Source organism: Hemiscyllium ocellatum, chromosome 32 (genome assembly GCF_020745735.1).
Source record: "Hemiscyllium ocellatum isolate sHemOce1 chromosome 32, sHemOce1.pat.X.cur, whole genome shotgun sequence".
Taxonomy (NCBI): domain Eukaryota; kingdom Metazoa; phylum Chordata; class Chondrichthyes; order Orectolobiformes; family Hemiscylliidae; genus Hemiscyllium; species Hemiscyllium ocellatum.
The window spans coordinates 25,264,830-25,285,596 of NC_083432.1; the positions used below are offsets into that span (position 1 = coordinate 25,264,830).

General features: G+C 40.1%; 1 protein-coding gene across 1 annotated transcript in view; it reads left to right on the plus strand.

Annotated features, from left to right (window-relative positions):
* The window catches only part of asic2 (acid-sensing (proton-gated) ion channel 2), a 1,251,959-nt gene that overhangs the window by 1,168,203 nt on the left and 62,989 nt on the right, over positions 1-20,767 (plus strand). The window contains exons 6-7 of the mRNA XM_060848556.1: positions 11,728-11,878; positions 17,931-18,022. Of these exons, the coding sequence (XP_060704539.1) occupies positions 11,728-11,878; positions 17,931-18,022 (243 nt within the window). The remainder of the gene's footprint in view (positions 1-11,727; positions 11,879-17,930; positions 18,023-20,767) is intronic.

Below are 20,767 nucleotides of genomic sequence, written 5' to 3' on the forward strand. Positions count from 1 at the left end.
CTCCTGGACTTCTGCAAGATAGTATCCTGGGATATTTCATGTCTAACTAAAAAGGCACACAGAATTTTGGTTTAATATCAAATCTAAAATTCAGTACCTCTCTCACTCAAGTATTAGTACCAATGTTTGGACTCAAGTCTTGAAATGGGTCTTGAACCTGGAACTTTCCTGACTCAATTTAGAATGCTTCAAAGTGAGCCACTACTGACACATGTGCAAGGTGCAGACAAAGGTGCTTTATATAATTCTAAACAACCAACAACAGTGTGATACAAAAGCAGAAATTGCTGGAGAAATACAGATGTTCTAGCACCAACTGTGAAGAGAAAATAGTAACTGAGAAAAGGTGGGATTTATGCTGAGACACAGGAAATTTGATAATGCCTCTAGGATAATGGTTAAATCCAACTATACTAATGAAATTGATGTCAGTGTTGGCTGCTGGCAGGGGGAAATGGAATATCTACACATGGAACTGTGACCCAGCCTACACAGCTATAGGAATGCTCTTTCCTACCAGTTATGTACAGAGTTAGTGAAGTTTGTTGTTCATTGGCCTGAGGAGAAATTTAACTCTGTCTGCAACCTCAGTACGATCCTACTACAATGACCAGTTGATCTGTTTAGTGATATTGATTGAGGGATGAATATCGACCAGAAAGCAAAGGATAATTCACTTGTGAGCTTACATTCAGGACTAAACAACACAATGTATATCTATGTGGTGCCTTCAGTGTTTTGTAGAAGCATTATAAAATGAAAGTATGACATTCAAATATGAAAGATATGTTAGGCAACTAAAAGCTTAGGTTTATTTTAAGACATGTATTAAAGCAGGAAAATAAGATAGAGAGGTGAAGATATTCAGGGAGAGGCTTTGCAAGCTTGAGGCCTAGCCAGCTAAAGACAAAGCCATCAGTATTAATACATGGAAATGTAGTAGAGGCCTGATTTAGAGGAGCATGGATATTCCACGGGTAATAGGATTGGAGGAGATGACAGATAGGAAAGGGCTAGACCTTTATAAGAAAAACAAGGATGAAAATTTTAAAATTGAGATATTGCTTGACTAAGGTCAGCAAGAACAGAGAATGTTTGATTTGGATTGGATTTTGATTTTTTTCTAGTCACATGTACCCAAGTACAGTGAAAAGTTTTGTGAGCAGTACAAGATGATCATAGCAAACAAGGACCTACAGACCATAGGGTACTGAGACCGAGCGAGGCTTGCAAGTTAGAGCTGCACAGGACGTGCACAAAGGCAAGTTCAACATTATTTGAAATTAGAGAGGTCCCCATTTAGCAGCCTAAAAACAGCAGAGAAGAAATCGTTCTTGAACCTCTTGGTGCATGTGTTCAAGCTTCTGTATCTTCTGCCTGATGGAAGAGGTTGGAATAAGGAAGTTAACACTCAGGCAACAGTCTTTCAGAAGGAGGAACTTGGAGAAGTTTGGTCTGATGAAACAAGGGGCAATAATGCAGATGTTAGAGGCCGCTGACATACACTCTCAGTTAGGATTTTGAAAGTGCAGTTGTTAATGAATTGGACGAAAGTGATCTCTGGTAACACACACAAGCACGTGCAGTTTGGAACAGAAGAGGTAGATGAATTGAGAGCAATACAAAGAAGCAATCAAAGATGGTCTTACATTGATTTGGTTTGATTTATTTATTGTCATGTGTTGTTTGTTACAAAATGCAGTAAAAAATGTTGTATAGTGTCGTCAATTTCCAGCACCATCTTAAAACAGAGCAAGTTAACCAAAACATAGAATATAAAGGCAGAAAAATAAAGAAATAAAGTTCAACTTTACAGTCCTTCTTGTCAAGTGCCCAGCTCTGGGCCTGGAGCACGGTGGCACAGTGGTTAACACGGCTGCCTCACAGTGCCAGGGAACCGGGTTCAATTCCTGCCTCAGGCAACTGTCTGTGTGGAGTTCGCACATTCTCCTCGTGTCTGCGTGTGTTTCCTCTGTGTGCTCCGGTTTCCTCCCACAGTCTGTAGGGGAATGGGCCTGGGTGGGTTGCTGTTCGGAGGGTCGGTGTGGACTTGTTGGGCCGAAGGACCTGCTTCCACACTGTAAGTAATCTAATACATGGGATTGAAGTAGTGAAAGGAGTAGCAAACTGACATAGAATTGTGAAGCTAAAGCGATGATGGTAAACATGGCTTTGGGAGTTTTTGTGAGGAGAGAAATTAAGGAAGGAGAGTGAATGCAGAAATAACTCCATTAATTGTCATGAAGGTTGAAAGCAGCAAGAATGAGAAGTGACTTAAAGCAGAGACGGAGAAATACCAGTGTTTGTTATCCATCCTTTATTGGCCTGTATCCAAGTAGTTTCCTATGCTTTTTCAAAGGGCAGTTAAGAGGAATCAAATTGCTGTGAGTGTGGAGATACTTGTAGATGGGACCAGGTGTGCGTGACAGGATTCCCTCTCTAAAAGACATTAGCAAACAAAAGTTAGTGATAGTTTTATGGTTACCATCACTGGGAATCAGTTTTAATTCCAGATGCATTAAATGAATTCAAATTGCACTAGCTGCTATAGTGGGATTTGAACCCATGTCCCCAAGGCATTAGCTTAGACCTTTGGCGTACCCATTCAGTGATATTACCAATATATTACCATCTCTTGCTGATAATATTTCCAAGGTACGTGGATCAACAAAAGTGAGATGCTTGAAGGAAGACTGAGGGAAATAAATCAAGATTTCATTTAAGACTGAGATGAGGACAGTCCTTTTCTTCAGAGGGTGATAAATCTTTGGAATTCCCTACCCTAGAGAACTACAGAAACTTTGCTTTTGAGTATATATAAAGTAGTGGTCGATAATATTTTGATTATCAGTAATGTCATGGACTACAGGGACTCTGCGTATAAAAAGTTGTGAAATTTTTGATCAGTCTTGATCTTATTCAATGATGGAGTAGGTTAGATGGGCTGAATGGCCTATTCCTGCTCCAATATTCCAATTTGGTCGTCAGAGCCACACTGTCACAGAGATCATGTGGACAAGCAGTGAAAGGTCTAACCAACTGGGATGGCTTCATTTACTGAGTCAAGTGCCATCAACTCTCAACCAGATTTCCATCATGATGTCGATGCAATCCATCCATGGATAATGATGGTCTTGTTCTCAGATGAAGGGACATCCTGGAAGGAGTGCCAAGAGATTTAATCTACTAGCAGTGCCAACCCTAGGGGGAGGTGAAATGGGTGGGAAGGAGATTGACAGGATTAGCCATGGCTTTTATTGGGGGCGGGGGAGAGGAGGTTGTGGGGAATTGGTGGGAAGGGGTGTGAAAATAGCAGAGAGTGAATGGTGTTACTGCTCATTAAGAGGCAGTAATAGGTACTTGATAAGCTCTTTGGAGGTGCCAACAGACACGCAGAGCAAGATGGCAGATTTACTTCCGATGTGATTCTGGCAGGACTGTTGGAATGCATTTGAGAGGGGAGAATATCTAACAACGTATGATGACAAGATAAGAGGAGTCATAAAGATGGAAGTAGGAGAAATGGGTTCAGATTTGTGCATGTGAGTCGATGCAGAGAAAATTTCAGTTACACACACCCAATTAAAAATATTAGGATACATGAAGGCCCTGATCATCCAGTCTGGATCAGAAACCTTATTTCCAAACCTAATCCAACAAAAAGAAATACACACTTAACTTCTGCCAATCTTCCTGAGCAAACATCTGATAGAGGATCCTTCAGAACCAATACACTGCAGTAAACCTCGGAAGGAGTAATACAGAAAATCTGTGCACCCTTTTTTACTGGTCTTCTGGTAAATACAGAATTTCAATCCCTAAAAGCTTCTTTGAAAAGTCATGGAATAAAGGTAAGTATATAAGGATGGGATGGATAGGGGTTGATAATTTAAGTGGGTAAGGAGCTGGGTAAGTTAAGTAAAGGGAGAGGATACATAAGGGAATAAGGTGAGTATGATGATTGGCAAGGATTTAGAATTACAAGAAAATAGGATGGTGAGGGAGTAGGGGTCCATATGTAGGTGAGTGAGAGGTGAATGGAGTGACCATTGGGTGGAGGTGGCCAGTGCGTACGGTGACTGGAGGATGGGGTGGTAGGTAGGGGTGTTAGGCAGCTGGGTGAGATGTATACTGCGGTCGGTGGGCCAGGATATTGCAGTCAGGAGAAGTTGTCAGGTCAGGGGTGAGTCACATTGGACCAAGTATCAGGTGGGATCAGGGAAGTCAGATTGTAGTGCTGTGTTGGGACCGGAGATAGTGCAAGGGTAGCCAGGGTGTGAGGGGGGTAATCTGGAATCCAGGGTTAATCACAGGGTTGAGGTGAACATCAGGAGTTAAACTCGGTTTCTCTGTGCAACAGTTGCTGGGTAACAATCCAGATAAGCACCTCGAAACACAAGTCTCCGTTTGAGACATTATTATGGGATAGACCTGGAGAGCAATCAGGCTTCCAGAACAATTCCCAAAGAGTCCTCATGTTGGAGCTTCCAGCACTGTTAGAAACTCCCGTCTACCCAGAAACTGGGCTAGGATATTGTTGGCAGGAATACAGAGAAAACATTAGGAGCAAATTCAGAGATTGATGTCAAAAATCCCATGGTGAGATAAAGTCAAATTAAGTGAGGCAGAGGTGCCATTGGGCATCCAATGAATTGCTGTCCAAGTTCAGAAATGAGTGAAGACTGAAAATTGTTTGAATGGCAGGATCGAAGAGAATGCATCGATGGAAGTACTTCTTAGGAATGAAAATCCAGATGTGTCGAATGTTTGCGGGAAGAAGAGAACAGCAGCTGCACTCAGTGTCACTTCAATTCCAAGAAGCATGAATCTGGTTTCAGTTTGTAGCTGAACCTTCAAGCCCAGTCAAGCCAGAGAACGGGTCACAGGCTCAGAAGTGAACTGTGCTGAAGGAGGGGCTGTCAGCTGATTAAAGTTACTTTACAGTTTAATCAACAGAATAGCGGATCAGAGCCATATAAGCTAAGCTTTCCGAAGTACAGTCCAAAAGTATAGTTTTAATATCAAGAGAAGCCCAGAAATTTGGAAGCTAAATTTGAGAAGGACACAGCCCCCACTGAGGAACATAAAATGTAGGTATGTTCAGCGAATGGGCACTGGTATTTTATCAAGCAGTTAGCCTGTATATATTACAAGATGAAAGGGCACAGATCCCTGTATTCAGCAGTGTTGTTGCAGGATTGTTGTAAACATGCCAGAGCGTCCCTTCCAGTCACTAGCATTTAATAGCTTCAGATAAAGGTGATTACATCAGTGCAGGATGTACAATTATTATCCTAATTTAATGTACTCACAGTCCACTTCCTGTTTTGAAAATTGAATTTTCAAGTGTTTACATACAGCTCCCTAATTTGTGAAGATGTTCTCACATTAGTATTGCATGTTACTAGCAACAGAATTTAAATGGATAGAGTAGATGTTATTTAGGCACTTGTGCATGCACCAGAGCATGCTTGAGGGTTGAGATGATGGCTTCTGTTCACTGAGTTCAGAGTTCTCTAAAAATAGCAAGCGATGCCAAGATTCTGGGCCCCGAGTTTTCAATTTCACCTGAGCCTTCAAAAAGGTATGGACTGGTTCAGATCATCAGCCCCCAGTCAGCCATACTGATCAGTCTGTCACCATTGGAGGGTTTGGCATAACCAACTCCTCTGGAATGTTCACGAGTAAAGCCAGTTTTTGAAAGGCTCATGGTTCAATACATATCAGAGATGTCATGAACCATAGTCTGATTGAGGGAATCTTTCAAAAGGTAAGTATAAAATGCCATCATGCCTCCTAGTCCAGGCTGTGTCCTCCAACCACTCCCCATGCCTCTCCTGCAAACCATAGCTCCTCCATATCCCTTAGCTACTGTATACTTTACAGAACTAATGAACCCCAAAATGACAGTAGAATGTGTTGAAATGCGTTAAAGATTAACTACTTCATAACATTCCACTATGTGAGAAAAGATTATTTTATACAACAGAGTAATAAAAAAATTCAGTCATTCAGATCCTTTAATGTTGCAACAGCACAAACTGACAACACTTGAAACCTCTTAATCTTGTGTAATTACCCATATTACAATTGACTAGATAGCTAAGAGTGGAGCTGTCAATTAAACAATGTTTATGCTGGTGTTTCAGCATTATAATGGAAGTCTGGGCTATGAACCAAAAATGCCTTATGACTCTTGCCATTACAATAGAATCCCGACTTTGTGGAGACAGGCCCTTCAGCCCAACAAATCCACACTGACACTCTGAAGGCTATCCTAACCAAACCCATTCCCCCACCCTATTACTCTGCATTTTCCCTTCACTAACACATCCCTGAACATTATGGGCAATTTGGCATGGCCAATTAACCAAACCTGCACATCTTCGGATTGTGGGAGGAAACCCACACAGATATGGGGAGAATGTGCAGAGTCCACACAAGTGGTCGCTCAAGGCCGGAATCAAACCCGGGTCCCAAGCAATGTGAGACAGCAGTGCTAACCACTGAGCCACTGTGCCGTGACATTGGCAACCTTTTTGAGCCTCCTCTGTACTTTCCCCATAATCATTTGGACCTTCTTTCAGAGCTGAATGTTTCCAGATTTCCCAACAATTTCGAGCTTTGATGTTGGGCTTCATTCTTCTTTGGCACCAGCCTTCACTGATTTTGCAGTGACCCGAATTAGATACATTGCACCATGGGCAGAGCAAAAGGCAACACTATGCCTGCACCATGGAGTAAAATCATTTTCTAGTAATGTACCTGAAGGTATCGATTGAAAAGAAATTTTGCAGACTGTTGGTGCATTAAATGTAGATTGTTTGAGACATAAAATGTAATTTTATGGAAACATGGATGCGTAGAATGTTTACAGCACAACAAGAAGACCCTTTAACCCATTGTGCCTGTGTTTGCTTTCTGCCATGATGATTCGCCTAATATAATTCCACCCCCCCCATACGCCTATAACATTTTCTCTTCAGATAATGATGCAGTTCTCCTTTGACAGCCAGAATTAAATCTGCCTCCACTACACTCTAAGCATTGCATTCCAGATCATAACCATTCATTGTGTAAAATGGGTTTTTCTTCCAGTTGTCATTGCTTCTTCTGCCAGTCCTCTTGTAGGATCCTTACTGTGCAGAAGCATTCAGCCCATTGAATCTGCACTGAACCTCTGAAGAGCATCCCACCCCGCTACCCTATTCCCGTAACCCTGCGTTTCCCACAGCTAACCTATACATCCCTGGCCAATATGGGCAATAGGGCATGGCCAATCTATCTAACCTGCACATTTTTGGACTGTGAGAGGAAACCAGAGCAAATCCATTCAAACACAAGGAGAATGTGCAAACTCCATATCGACAGTTGGCCGAGGGTGGAATCAAACCCGGGTCCCTGGTGATGTGAGGCAGCAGTGATAACCACTGTGTCAGCGTGCTACCTTTTAAATGGGTATTCTATAGTTTTTCACGTTTGCTTCAATGGGAATACTTTATCCTTAGTTACTGTGTCCCTTATGATTTTACATGCTTTCTCAAATCTGTTTTTAAATATTTTGATTTCTTTTGTGAAAACAAGCTAGTGCAATGCCATTTTATATCACTAGCTATCAACAGACTACTCCATCAAATCTGTACTCTGCTGGAAACAACTCCTGAGTAATCATGCTGGGTCTTGTGCTCTGCGTGTCTGTCTTAATAGTCTTAGTTCACTGTGAGCTTCAACCATATCATTATTTTTTAGACATTCCTGAACAGGTGAATTAACTAAGTGTAATAAACTGACAAGACAGTGTGTCCTTGTAGAATCATAGAATCCCTACAGTTTGGAAGCAGGCTGTTTGGCCCTTCGAGTACACTCTGACCCCCAGCACCGAAACCCACCCCCAGCCCTATCGCTGTAACCCTGCATTCCCCAGGGCTAATCCACCTAGCCTGCACATCTTGTGTGATGGCCCTACAGGACTGACCATTATTCACTCCCCAGACTGTACTTGGATATATCTCTGGCCGTGCCCGGCCTGAGCAGATGACTAACCGTAGACAAGGCTCTGGACTGTGCCCAGGTTATGGCCATGATCAATGGTACCAGAACTCCCTGACTGGGCTGACAAGCCCCACCCTCTTCCGTTATGTCCATTTGGTGAATAAACAACTTTGCTGCACAGTCAGCTGGCACCTGCTGTCGGTGTTAGTTTGCCATCTTGATGTGCCATACAGCAAGCCGTCATCAGCCTCCTGAGCAGATCCCGACTGACCAGCACCCTGTCAGTGCATCTGCACATTTGAGCCTATAAATATGGCTGTACTGATAGCGTTGGGCTCTGGCTAAATGCTTCATGGCAAGTCAAGGCATGAACATTGCAAGCATGCATGCAGTTGATAAGTGAGTGAGCATTAAGGGATCAAGCAAGCAGACCTGATCTGGTGTAATTTATGAACTGGGAGCTGTGTGCAAAGTGTCCTTACAGCAGCCTTTCAATGCTGGGGTCCCCTGTAATGCAGCTCTCTGCTTCCCAAGTGATGATCATTAGGTGTTGGCAAATATTGGATGCCAATGTCTACATGACATGAGGGATGCATGTGACTGGTGACCATAGAGCATGTCCTGAGATGTTGTTTCATCCTGAGCAAGATGGAGGCTGTTCCCATCCAGAGATGAGCTAAATTTGCCAAGTGCCCACTCTGACTTCTCTGTTGACAACTCCTGATGTCTAGCAAAACATTTGGTACGATAGGCTGTTGAATATTAGTGAGGTAAGGTGTGGCATTAATAAGGTGTTTATCGAGCTGTAATACCCTTTAATTGGTAACTTGCTGCTGCCTCGCGAGAAAATCACCTTGACACTTGGTAGATGCATAAAAGGTGTGAGTTGCTCCCTCCATTGAGATAGTCTGTGTAATTCTGCTACAAGTCTCACTGCAGCCCACATCTTTCGGATCCCTTTAAGACTCTGCCTATTGATTTTTTTTTTAAAAATAGAATCCATACAGTGTTGAAACAGGCCATTTGGCCCAACAAGTCCACACCGATCCTCCGAAGAGTAACCCACCCAAACGCATTCTCCTCCCCTATTACTCGACATTTACCCCTGACTAATGCACCTAGCATACACATCCCTGAAACATTATGGGCAATTTAGCATGGCCAATTCACCTAACCTGCACATCTTTGGATTGTGGGAGGAAACCAGAGCATTGGGAAGGAAACACACAGGGAGAATGTGCAAACTCCACACAGACAATCACCCAAGTCTGGAATTGAACCCACATCCCTGGCAGCACTGTGAGGCAGCAGTGCTAACAACGAAACCACCGTGTCACCCACTCCACTCATTAATTAGCTATAAGCTGATGTTGAGGTTGAAAGTTGTCCTTTTAGATTAAATTGAGACCCTAGGATGGAAGGGATTTGTTTTTGAAGTCCTCTACAAATGCTTGATTATTCATGCTTTATACACTTTTTATTCTTACTTCCTCTGATTGAGACATTATCTTTTCTCTGTGATGAAATGTACCTAATATTTAAACTGGCTGCATTTTATTTATGCCACTTCAGATCTGGGATCACAAGTTTGTGAATGTTAATTTGTAGGATACTTTGTGGTTGTGAACAGCCATCAATAATGCTTCTTTCAAGCCTCTGTTAGTTTTGCCCACCAGAACAAATCTACGTTATCAGATTGACGTTTTGACCTCCTTGCACCTCTTTTCCATATCTGCCGTCTATAAATGTATAGCAATACTCTGAGTCAATATGATATGCTAACACAATAACGTAAAGGTGTCGTGTTGACGCAGATTACTTATAGCTGAAAATGTGTTGCTGGTTAAAGCACAGCAGGTTAGGCAGCATCCAAGGAATAGGAAATTCGACGTTTCGGGCATAAGCCCTTCATCAGGAATGAGGAGAGTGTGCCAAGCAAGCTAGATCCAATTACAGCATCCCCTCCTCAAAGGTTAATTTAACCAAGTGCATTACTTAGCTATGAGTGGAACATCGACAACCACCATAATCTCAACTCATTATCATGTCTGAATCTGGTGTTAAATTCACACAGAATTGTTTTTTTTTTAACATTTCTTCTTCCATGGAAATTGAGAGCTAAAGGAGAAGCTGAGAGCACCAACATGACACTAACTGCATGCATTTTCTTTTCCCAACAGTTGAAAAAGCTGACAGGGACAAAGTCAGCAAAAGCTTTTTGTTCTGCAACACTGCCCATGAAGGTCACAGTAAATAAAATCATAACTTGTTATGCAGGTCCACACAGCTTACTCACTGAACAGTCTCCTCATCTGTATTGAAGGCAAAGGGGAAAAAAGTTGCAAATTCTTTCAAGAATGGCATCTTTTTTTTAACTTTGTGAAAGTTAGTTTCAGACAGTGTAATCTGCATCGTGCCAAACCTTTCTGTGATGCAGGCATGTGGACAGTCTATCAGACTCAATATTGCTTTTCCAGATAGCTTGAAGCTTGGAATAATGAATTAAGAAGTACTTTGAGAATCATGAGCACTTGGGATGAACAGCATTTCAATTTCACTGCTCTGCTTCATTTGCTTTTAATCATTGAGGTCATAGTTTGGATTGAAGTATTGGTAGCTTTATAATTCATTGTGATTCAGCATAGTCCGGGGCCAATTGGGAGAAACTTTATAAATGGTGTGTCAAGATTTATGAATGAATTGAATTTGTTTTTCTACTTAACCATAGACAAAAGGAAAAGAGTGACCTTTTTTTAACAGAGCTTAAAATATATTCTGGCGAATGGATGTGTCCTTATGTGCCTTGTATTCAGTCTTTTTAAAGGAGTGGATATATTCTACATAGCAATAAATTGCAGTAATATAACTATGGATAATTAGTTTGCTGTTGTTTATATTCCCTGTTTGTCATGGGCCACGGAAATATTGTAAAAAGGTAAAGTCATACTTAACCATAGAGCTGCACTCTCATTAGAGAGAGATGACTGGCAGTGGTTTAACCTGAGGGTCAGTTGAGGGGAGAGATTGAGAAGGGGAGTCCTTCATGGTAACCTCAGCTAGTGTAGGACTCAAATTGTTGGCATCACTGCATGGCAAATAAGCCATTCATCCAACTGAGCTAACTGACCTTAAAAATATTGTTTGAATGCACATTAGGAAGTGAGAATCAAAAAGTGAATGGAAACAGAACACAATAGAAGTATTTACTTTAAAATAGGGAGAGAGAAAAAAAGATTTGATAATGCCAGGATGAATGTTTAGCTAACATTGCAGATAGAAATGTCAGCCCTTCCATGTCCAGCAACGGTGGCGTTGTCTGAACATCAACGATGTAAACCATTATGGGCTTCGTCATTCAGTACTTAGTAATGATTCAAAATCACTGCACAGTTTCTTTATTTGGAACCATGCTAAAATAACACACACTTTTCACAGAAGTACTTTAACCAGTACACCAAAAATAGTGCACCCGTCTCGTGTTAGTGGCTGAGCGTGCCTACTATCTGGCAACAAGCTGAAAGTGTTGAGAATGATCAATGGGCAGAGAAAAGGCAGGGTAAAGTAGATGTCACAGCTGAGGACAAAGATAGTTCCGTTCTTTAACACTGGCAACATCTTAATTAGCACACACATCACAATAGGCAGCAAATCTTCCAAAGTGTAAATTTGCGTATGAATAAGAACTGAGAAAGCAGCTGCCATGACGACAGCTAACTTTTCTTGTTCACTTTACAGCCTTCCTGGCAAAGATGAATAATAATTGTCTCTGCAAGACACCGTGTTATCTAACGCGATACAACAAGGAGCTGTCCATGGTAAAGATTCCAAGCAGGACGTCGGCAAAGTATCTTGAAAAGAAATTTAACAAAACTGAAAAATACATTTCGTAAGTTACATGCTGATAATATGAACATCTTTGTTGTTTTCAGAAAATAAGCTAGTAGTTTCAGATTTCTTCCATATCCTGAGCATGTGACCATGTTCTAACTTATAATCAGGGTCTTTTCTTAGTAGCATTAATTGTTACTCCAGCATTTCAAGTAGTCTGTGCAATTTATATTATATACCATGGGTAATCCCCTTCTTTTATATTGCATCAGTAAGAGTGGTAACACATTAAAGTAAGCACAGAAACAATAATTTTCCCAACTTAGACAAAAATATATTAACGTCATCTGGATAGACTTGTTCATTCACCCTCAAAAACGTGCACAATAGAATGCCACAACCCACTGGACAAAGTGCATCTCCATCAAATTTCTCTGCTTCATACAAATACCACTTTTAATACATTTGCAACTAGTTAACATTCTGTTAGTGATCTACCAGTCATTCCACTCTCTTTATTTCCCAGTGTCATCCTGCTGTTTCCACTGTGCCAGTTGACAACTTTCCCATTTTATCAGTTGGATAATTAGACAATTGTTAGCTCAGTTGGCTGGACATCTGGTTTGCGATACAGAGTGATGATAACAGTGTGAGTTCAATTCCTGAATTAGTTATGGTAGCCATGAAGGTCTTTCCTTTCCAACCCCTCCCTTTATCTGAGGCATGGCAATCTTCAGGTTAAACATCACCAGTCACCTCTCTCTCATGTGAGAGCAGGACTATAATTAGACAACAAAGTAAATGCAACTGGATGTCCACCCAGATTGTTTTCATATCATTTGACCATCCCACTTTCCCTTCTAACATATTTCATTCCTTCTCTTTTTTTCAATTTTTATCTTGCTGTAGAATGCAGTTAGCCTTCCCCATATTATGAAATAATCACAAAACAAAGATTAGGAGATTTTCTTTCTCTCAGACAAGTCATGAGCATCTGGAGTTCTCTTCCTCAAAATTAGGGAAGGCTGAGTCATCATATTTATTCAAAACTGAGTTCGATTTTTAACAGACAAAGGAGTCATGGGCTTTGGGGTGCAGACAGGAAAGAGGAGCTGAGTGCAAAACCAGATCAGCCATGATCTTACTGAATGGTGGATCAAGTTCAAAGGAAAAAATGCCCACTCATTCTTCTAAATCCTTTGTTCCTGTGTTTCTATGTTAATGCCCAACAAGGAAATGAGCCAAATTCACTGTGAAGGAAGGCATTGATTTACATTCCTGCTTTTCACCATGCATGTATTTTCCCAACATGTATATACTATTGGTCTTCTCCTGTTACCTACCTTACCACTATTTGAAATAGCATTATTTGGTTTTAAAAAGCATCGAGTCATAGAACTTACAGAACAGAAAATGTTCACACAAGCATCACAGAGGAAAGAAATATCCTCTATTCAGATGCATATTTTTATCTGTTCCTGTTTAAATCTTGATGTTTAACTAAATTAAACACTGTTAATTTTTAACTTTTTTTGACTAATAGGTAGTTATTTTGGGTTAACTTCTTGTCCTCTCCTTGTTTTTTATATATTATTCAACTTTTCTCAACGAGGTCAGATTGTTCTTCAGGTATTCAAATCAACCACTTGTTTCGACCACACTTGTACATTGTAGGTCTTTCACCAGTTTGCTGTAAATTACTACATTGTACTATCTTACAGAATTCTGTGGATATTGAAATGAAAAAAAAAGAATCAGGGAATAAAGGTAGCAGGACTGGAGAGGTTCCTGCAAAGTACAAAATGGTCATTCAAGTCAAGACACTTACTCTGACATATTTTGGAGCAAGTATCAACAAAATAGATTGACACCCCAGTGTTAAAAAGTGGTGGAAACACTATAAACGTCTTTGTGTTGGTACTTTGTGTTGAAGTTTGGCAGCTCTTTGATTTATTTTTAGTACACAGGCACTTCAGTCTCTCCACTTCTCTCCATTACTGTCTGTCAAAAGAGGTTCTCTCAGGTTTTGTTAAAGCAATTGCGCTAAGTCAGTCTGCAATTGCTTCTATCAAGGGGCAGGTCAGCAGTGGCACCCGGAATACCAAATGGCCAGCTTTTCATTTACATCAACAACAACTGTTTATATTTATGTAACACATTTAATGTAATTGAACATCTAAGGTACCTCACAGGAGCACTGTAAAAGAAAAATTGACACTGAGTCTCCGGAAGAGATATTAGGTCAGATAGCCAAATTTTTGTCAAAGTTATAAGCTTCAAGGAATGCCTCAACATTGAGATAAAGGGTGGGATTTCCCAAGCTTGGGGCCTTGGCTATTGAGGCACTGCTGTCAATGATAATTGGAACTGAACAAGAGGATAGAATTAGTGGAGCTCAGAAGATTACAGAGGCCAGGAGAAGCAAGCAATATAGAGATTTGAAAACAGCGATAAGAATTTTGAGACTTTGCTTGACCAGGAAGGAATATATTCAGCAAACACAGAGGTAATACAGGAACAGGATTTGCTGGAAATTATTATGTGTTCAACTATGTTTTGAATGATATCTATTTTACAGTTTGGAAGACAAGCCAGGAGTCTGTTGGAATAATCTAAAAGTAACAGCGACATACATAAAGATTTCAGCAGAAAATAAATTGAGGCAGGGTGAAGTTAAACAATGTTATGGAAGTGGAAATAGGTTTTCTAAGAGGTTACATGAATATGAGGTCAGATATTCACCTGAGGGTCAAATGTAACACTAAGGTTACACTGACTGACTTAATCTCACATAGATGCCAGGGAGTGGGATGGTGTCAGTAGCGAGGAAGCAATGTTTGGAGCAGGCACTGAAAACAATGAATTTGGTTTTAGCAATATTTAATTGAAGGAAATTTATGTCCGTCCATGATTGGATGTTGTCTACACAGTTTGATAATTTAGAAACAGCAAAGGAGCCAAAAGGGGAGGTAGTGAAATGGAACACGGTATCATCAGTGTACACGTGAACATTAGTGGTACGTCTTCAGAGATATTACCAGCAGGTCAGAAATAGGAAGGCGTTAATAATAGATGCTTCATTCAAAACATAAATCAGCATTTTTTCAAGAAATCAAAAGTTCCACATTACGTTCTGGCTAATTTCTGTTTGTCGTGAGGAGCTAGCTCGTTGACCTATGCAGTACTTTAAAGATGGAGATGTGACACAGTCCTGATTGCTGGGCAAAGCTTACAGGAAATAATGGTTACATGTACAAAACAAGGACGGAAATCGATCTGATGTTTAATGCAGAAACGCTAAGGAACACAAGCATATTACAGTTACATGTTTCAATTTCAAACTCAACTTTAATTATTTATGTTCTTCATTCCCAGTTCTTGTGTGTATTTCCATGCCAGGATAAGAAATATAGATATATCTCCTCGGATCACTTCTGAGGAATTACTATGGCTCCCAACCCAGAATATTAAGTGGGCAGGCTACTCCATTCATTTAGTGTCTGGTTTTCATGGCTATAATTATGGAAATAATCACAAATGATTACAGTCTCTCCTTTCTTTTCACTCGTGTACTTATGCAGCAACATTTGGTGTACACAAAGAGGTTCTATTTAAGCACACATTTTTAAAGTTTTGACCACAATTCAAATCTTCCCTCCAGATCTCACCAGAGAAAAATGAACCTTTTTCTTCAGCAGTTAATTTTTTTGGGGTTCTTACAGAAATATGTTAATAAAATGCATTTTTTCACCATTTTGAATGGATTGAGATGCTGAAACAACACCAGTATTTCAAAGTGTAGGGTTTAATTTGTTACGACCGCTCCAATGCATTGGTGTGCAACTCCAGTCAGGGCTGCAGACACTATTCAAACAGATTAACCATTGGGAGTTTGTACCAGAAAGCCGTCCTGCTCCCAATGTCCTCAGAAACTCTGATGGGAGGTCATAGTGAGCAATGTTCCAATTTTGAAGTATCATGCTTACTTATGTTGTCAAGTTCTGAAGACTGGAGAAATGACTTTGTCAACTTCTGCTCCCTCTGTGTAAGGGTAAGATCACCATAATCTTATCATACCATAGCGCTGCTCTCTCATTAGAGAGAGAAATGTCTTGGTGGCGAGTCCTTCACAGTAACCTCAGCCAGTGTAGAAATGGAACCCACTCTGCATTACAAACCAGCTGTCCAGCCAACTGAGCTAACTGACCCCTGAGCTTCTGGTGTAATGTGATTTGCTATAATGTAAAATCTAGGTTCATCTTGGGTGACATAATGGCTTTGGGCAGAAGCCACTTTTTCACGTCCATGTGAAAGAGGCACAATGTCCATAACTGAATACATTTCATGATGAGGTAACTCTTCCCCTAACCTAGCTATCTTTAAAACCTCTATCAGCTCTATCCTTGATTGAGTCAAATGAACTGAGGTGTTTTAGCTTAGTGAGCCATCCAGTCTGTGGCATGACACAGTCAAGCCTGTCATCCCAAGTCCCGGTTTCGTTGGACCAACATCCCAAATGAAAAAGGAGATCATATCAATCACCGCAGACTCAATCCTTTCAAAGATAAGAAAAGTGCTGTGTGGGAGGCAACAGAATTGGGTGTGAAGGACAAAAAAAACTAATAATAATCAAATGACTGGAAGTTGGAATAAATACTAGTTTTGTTCATGTACTAAAATGTAAATATGTGATTTATTGGAGACAAGTTTCAAATGAATTTTGCAGAATATTTTGATTACTGAGGAATTAAACAAAATAAATGAACTTAATTGTTTTAATAAGCACTACTACTCACAAGTAACTTTGAAATGTATACTGGTAAAGTCTGGGATAGTAGAAGGATGGAAATCCCATTCCCAAATTTTGTTTAGCTCAATTTATAACTAAAGTCTCAGTTTGGCCATTCAATGAACTACTACAGGAGATATCATGAGTTTAGTGGATAGGAATGTTACAAAACTCTGATATTGGTGTTGCAAATTGAGCAACTTACAAAAGAAAATGAATGGAATAGAGATACCCTCACGATACAGTTGATTGTGGTGGGGAGTTGATTTTATTTGCTATTTGAGGTTAAATTCTTTTATACTGATATTTATGTTTACATCACAAATAGAAGAGGAGTATGTTTGCACTCATAGTAAATATTGCCAAAAAGTTATTTATTTTAGGTGTTAATGAGAATCTGTAATTAACAAATGGCAAACTCATGAATTATACAGTATTCTATTCATAAAATAGATTCCAATTATGATTCTTATGTTAGTTTGCTATAATATAAATAAATCTCCCTGATTTGAATGATGATTTATACACAACCGATTATGGCAAATTTGCTTCATGATTACCAAAGGTAATGTTTATTAAATCAAATTCCGGTATTATTGTTTGAGATTTCATATTTTTCCCAGATTTTAGGAGTTGACAATTCATGCAAAAATCTGTGACCTTGATGATGATGATGTTGACAGGACACTATAGACAACAAGATTCAGAATGCCTTGATCATTACAATGCAGCAGATGGATAGTGCCATCCAGAGACAGCTTTGAACCAGTCTTTTCAGTCTGAGATCCTGATTGTGAGCTATTTTAAATTCTGTTAACTCTCAGCAGCTTGCTATTAAAGTAGTTCCAAGTGAGTTGTAACCTTACCTAAAAGTAGTCTCCCAGTTACTTGACGAAATATTAGTCAGTTGTAATTTCAACTAGAAAACGTCTTTTTTTATTTCAGTGTGTCTGAGAATACATGTATATTTAGTTTGAATGAATGGAATTGAATTACATAAGCATTGACAGAGGATATTTCAGAGTCAGATTCTTTGGACGTGTACACGTGCTACAAATTTCAATGTTGGCTTTGTGATCTCATTTGGTACTGTGCCACATCCAAAATGTGAAGTAAAAATATTGGGCTGTAAATAGGAGCAACTTTATTTTCAAGAACTAAGCTGACAAAAATAAACACACTCTTACCTGCACACACTTGAATATGCTCCTGGAGACACATCAACGCTCACATTTGTACATTTAAATGCACACTTATGTACCCGCTCAAACATCTATTCCAACATTTCATTTGCTTTTTTTGTGGGTTTTTTTTGTTGCAGGGAGAATATTTTAGTACTGGACGTATTCTTTGAAGCATTGAACTATGAAACTATTGAACAGAAGAAAGCATATGAAGTGGCAGGCTTACTTGGTGAGTGATTGAATTTAATGAGCTGCATTGAGTGTCCATTAGTGTCTACTTTAAGGTGCAATTGGCCTGTCTTAGCCAGGAAGTACCACCTTCTATCTCATCAGCAAGCTATAAATACAATTCCTTCACAAAAGATTATTCATTTCCTGCAGCATCAGAGCAACTTCTGATGTCCTAATGTTAGAAAGTAACAACGGACCATACATAATAAGAGTTACAGCAGCAAAAATCCACATTGATGCGTGCTTCCTTTTGAGGATGCACAAATAATTTAGCACCATGCCTCAATATGACACCAAGATCATCATAAATAAATATTCCATGATAGTGAGTTTCCTGGCTCTTGATAATAAATTAAATCTTTTGAAGCAGGACAATTAAGAGTCAGCTGCTACTGTGACCCTAGAAATGCATTGGTGGTCACCTTTTCAGATTCGATAGACAGTAGAATAGTTCCTATGGATTGGAGGGTGCATAACATAAACCCACCATCTAAGAAAAGGAGGTAGAGAGATAACAGAGAATTGGAGACTGGTTTGCCTGTTTTCGGAGATGGGGAAGATGCTCGACTCTACTATAAATGATTAAAAGCAGAGCACTTGGAAAACAGTAGCAGGATCAGACATAGTCAGCAAGGATTTACAAGAGGAAATCATGCTCGACAAATCTACTGGATATTTTTGAGGATGTAGCTATTAGAGTGGATAAGAGGAGGCAGTAGATGTGGTTCACTTGGACTGTCAGAAGGCTTTCAATAAGGTTCCACGTAAGAGATTAGCATGTAAAATTTAAGTGCTTGAAATTTAGAGTAATCTGATACTGATAGTGAACTGGTTAGCAGAAAGGAAACAAAGAGCAGAAATACATGGATATTTTTCTGAGTGTCAAGCAGTGAGTGGTGAGGTATCGCAGGGGTCAGTGCTTGGACTCCAGCTACTCACGATATATATCAATGATATAGATGAGGGAATTAAATCAAATATCTGTAAGTGGGCAAATGAGACAAAGCTGAGTGGGAGGATGAACTGCATGCAGGATGCAGAGGTGCTCTGGTCTGATTTGGGCAAGTGAACAAATGCATGGCAGATACTTTGTTAGACTAGATTACCTACAGTATAGAAACAGGCCCTTCCACCTAACAAGTCCACACCAACACTCCAAACAGCAACCCACCCAGACACATTCCCCTATCTTATATTTACCCCTCACTAATGCACTTAACAACATGGGCAATTTAGCATGGCCAATTCACCTGACACACACATCTTTGGACTGTGGGAGGAAACCAGAGCACCCAAAGGCAATTCACACAGACAAGGGGAAAATGTGCAAACTCCACACAGTTGCCCAAGGCAGGAATCAAACCCAGGTCCCTGACACTGTGAGGCAGCAGTGCTAACCACTGAGCCACCATAGAGGATGAAGTATGATATCAATAAATGTGAGATGTATCACTTTGATAGCAAAAACAAGGAAGCATATTATAAATGACAATAGACTGGAAAAGGCAGGGTGCAATTGGACCTTGTGTCCTTAGATAGCAGTCACTGACAGTAAGTATAGAGGAGGATGTGAAGAAGACAGCTGTTATGTTGGCCTCCATAGTGAGAGGATTCAAAGGCAAGAGCAGGAATATCTTGCTGCAATTGTACGAGGCCTTGGTGAAATCACACATGGATGGTTGTATGCAGCTTTGATCTCCGTATCTGAGGAAGGGTGTTCTGATATGGAGCGAGTGCAGCAAAGGTTTACCAACTGATTTCTGGGATGCAGCATGAGAAGAAACTGAAAGCTAGGAGAATAACGGGAGAGGTCATAAAAACCTATAGAGATCTAACGGGACTAGACAGAGTACATGCAGGAAAGATGTTCCCAATGCTGAGAGAATCTAGAACCAGAGGAACAATTTAAGGATACTCAGTAAAGCATTCAGGAGTGAGATGAGTAGAAATTTATTCACCAGAGAGTGATAAGCCTTTGGAATTCTCTGCCACAGAAAGTGGTTGAGGCTAAAACATTGAGAGTTTTCAAGAAGGAGTTAGGAAGAATTATTTTGGTTGGAAGGATCAAAGGGAATGGGGAGAAAATAGGAACAGGGTTCTAGGTTGGATGATCAGTCATGATTATACTGAATGGTGCAGCAGGATCAATGGGCCAAATAGCTTACATTTACTTCTATGTTTCTATGTCTCTGTTTAAGATGATCCTCTTCTGAACCTGCTCACAAAATTTGAGCTTTCCACAGTTCCCCCATTGCTGCTGCTGCATTGACCTTATTTGTATGTATCAAAGGGAAATATGTTGGCATAACAGCCACAAGTTTCCTGGTTTGCAGTGCTGGTGCTGTTCAGGTATGTTGTCCAGCGGTAGATAAGGTGAAACAAACTGGATAGTGCATGTGAATGTGAGTACTCATTAACATAGTAGCAAGGGAATTATGAAGAGAGATTTCACCATTTGAAGCATTTTGTTTTATTATTCCACCAATGCAACATAATCTGTGACCCTGCTGTTTCTCCCAAGTTGAGATTAATGCAAGACCTTTAGACCTTTTGATCTATTGCCCAGAGTCAGGAGCTCACAGAACCAAGTATGTCATTTCCTGTGAATGTACTCTTGAATGCCAACATAATAATGGCAGAAGAGCCCCACATAATGGAGCAAAGAAAATTCAATAACTATTTATTGCAAGAAACATTACAACATATGTTATCACTGAGGTCTTCTGAAAAGACACTACATTTT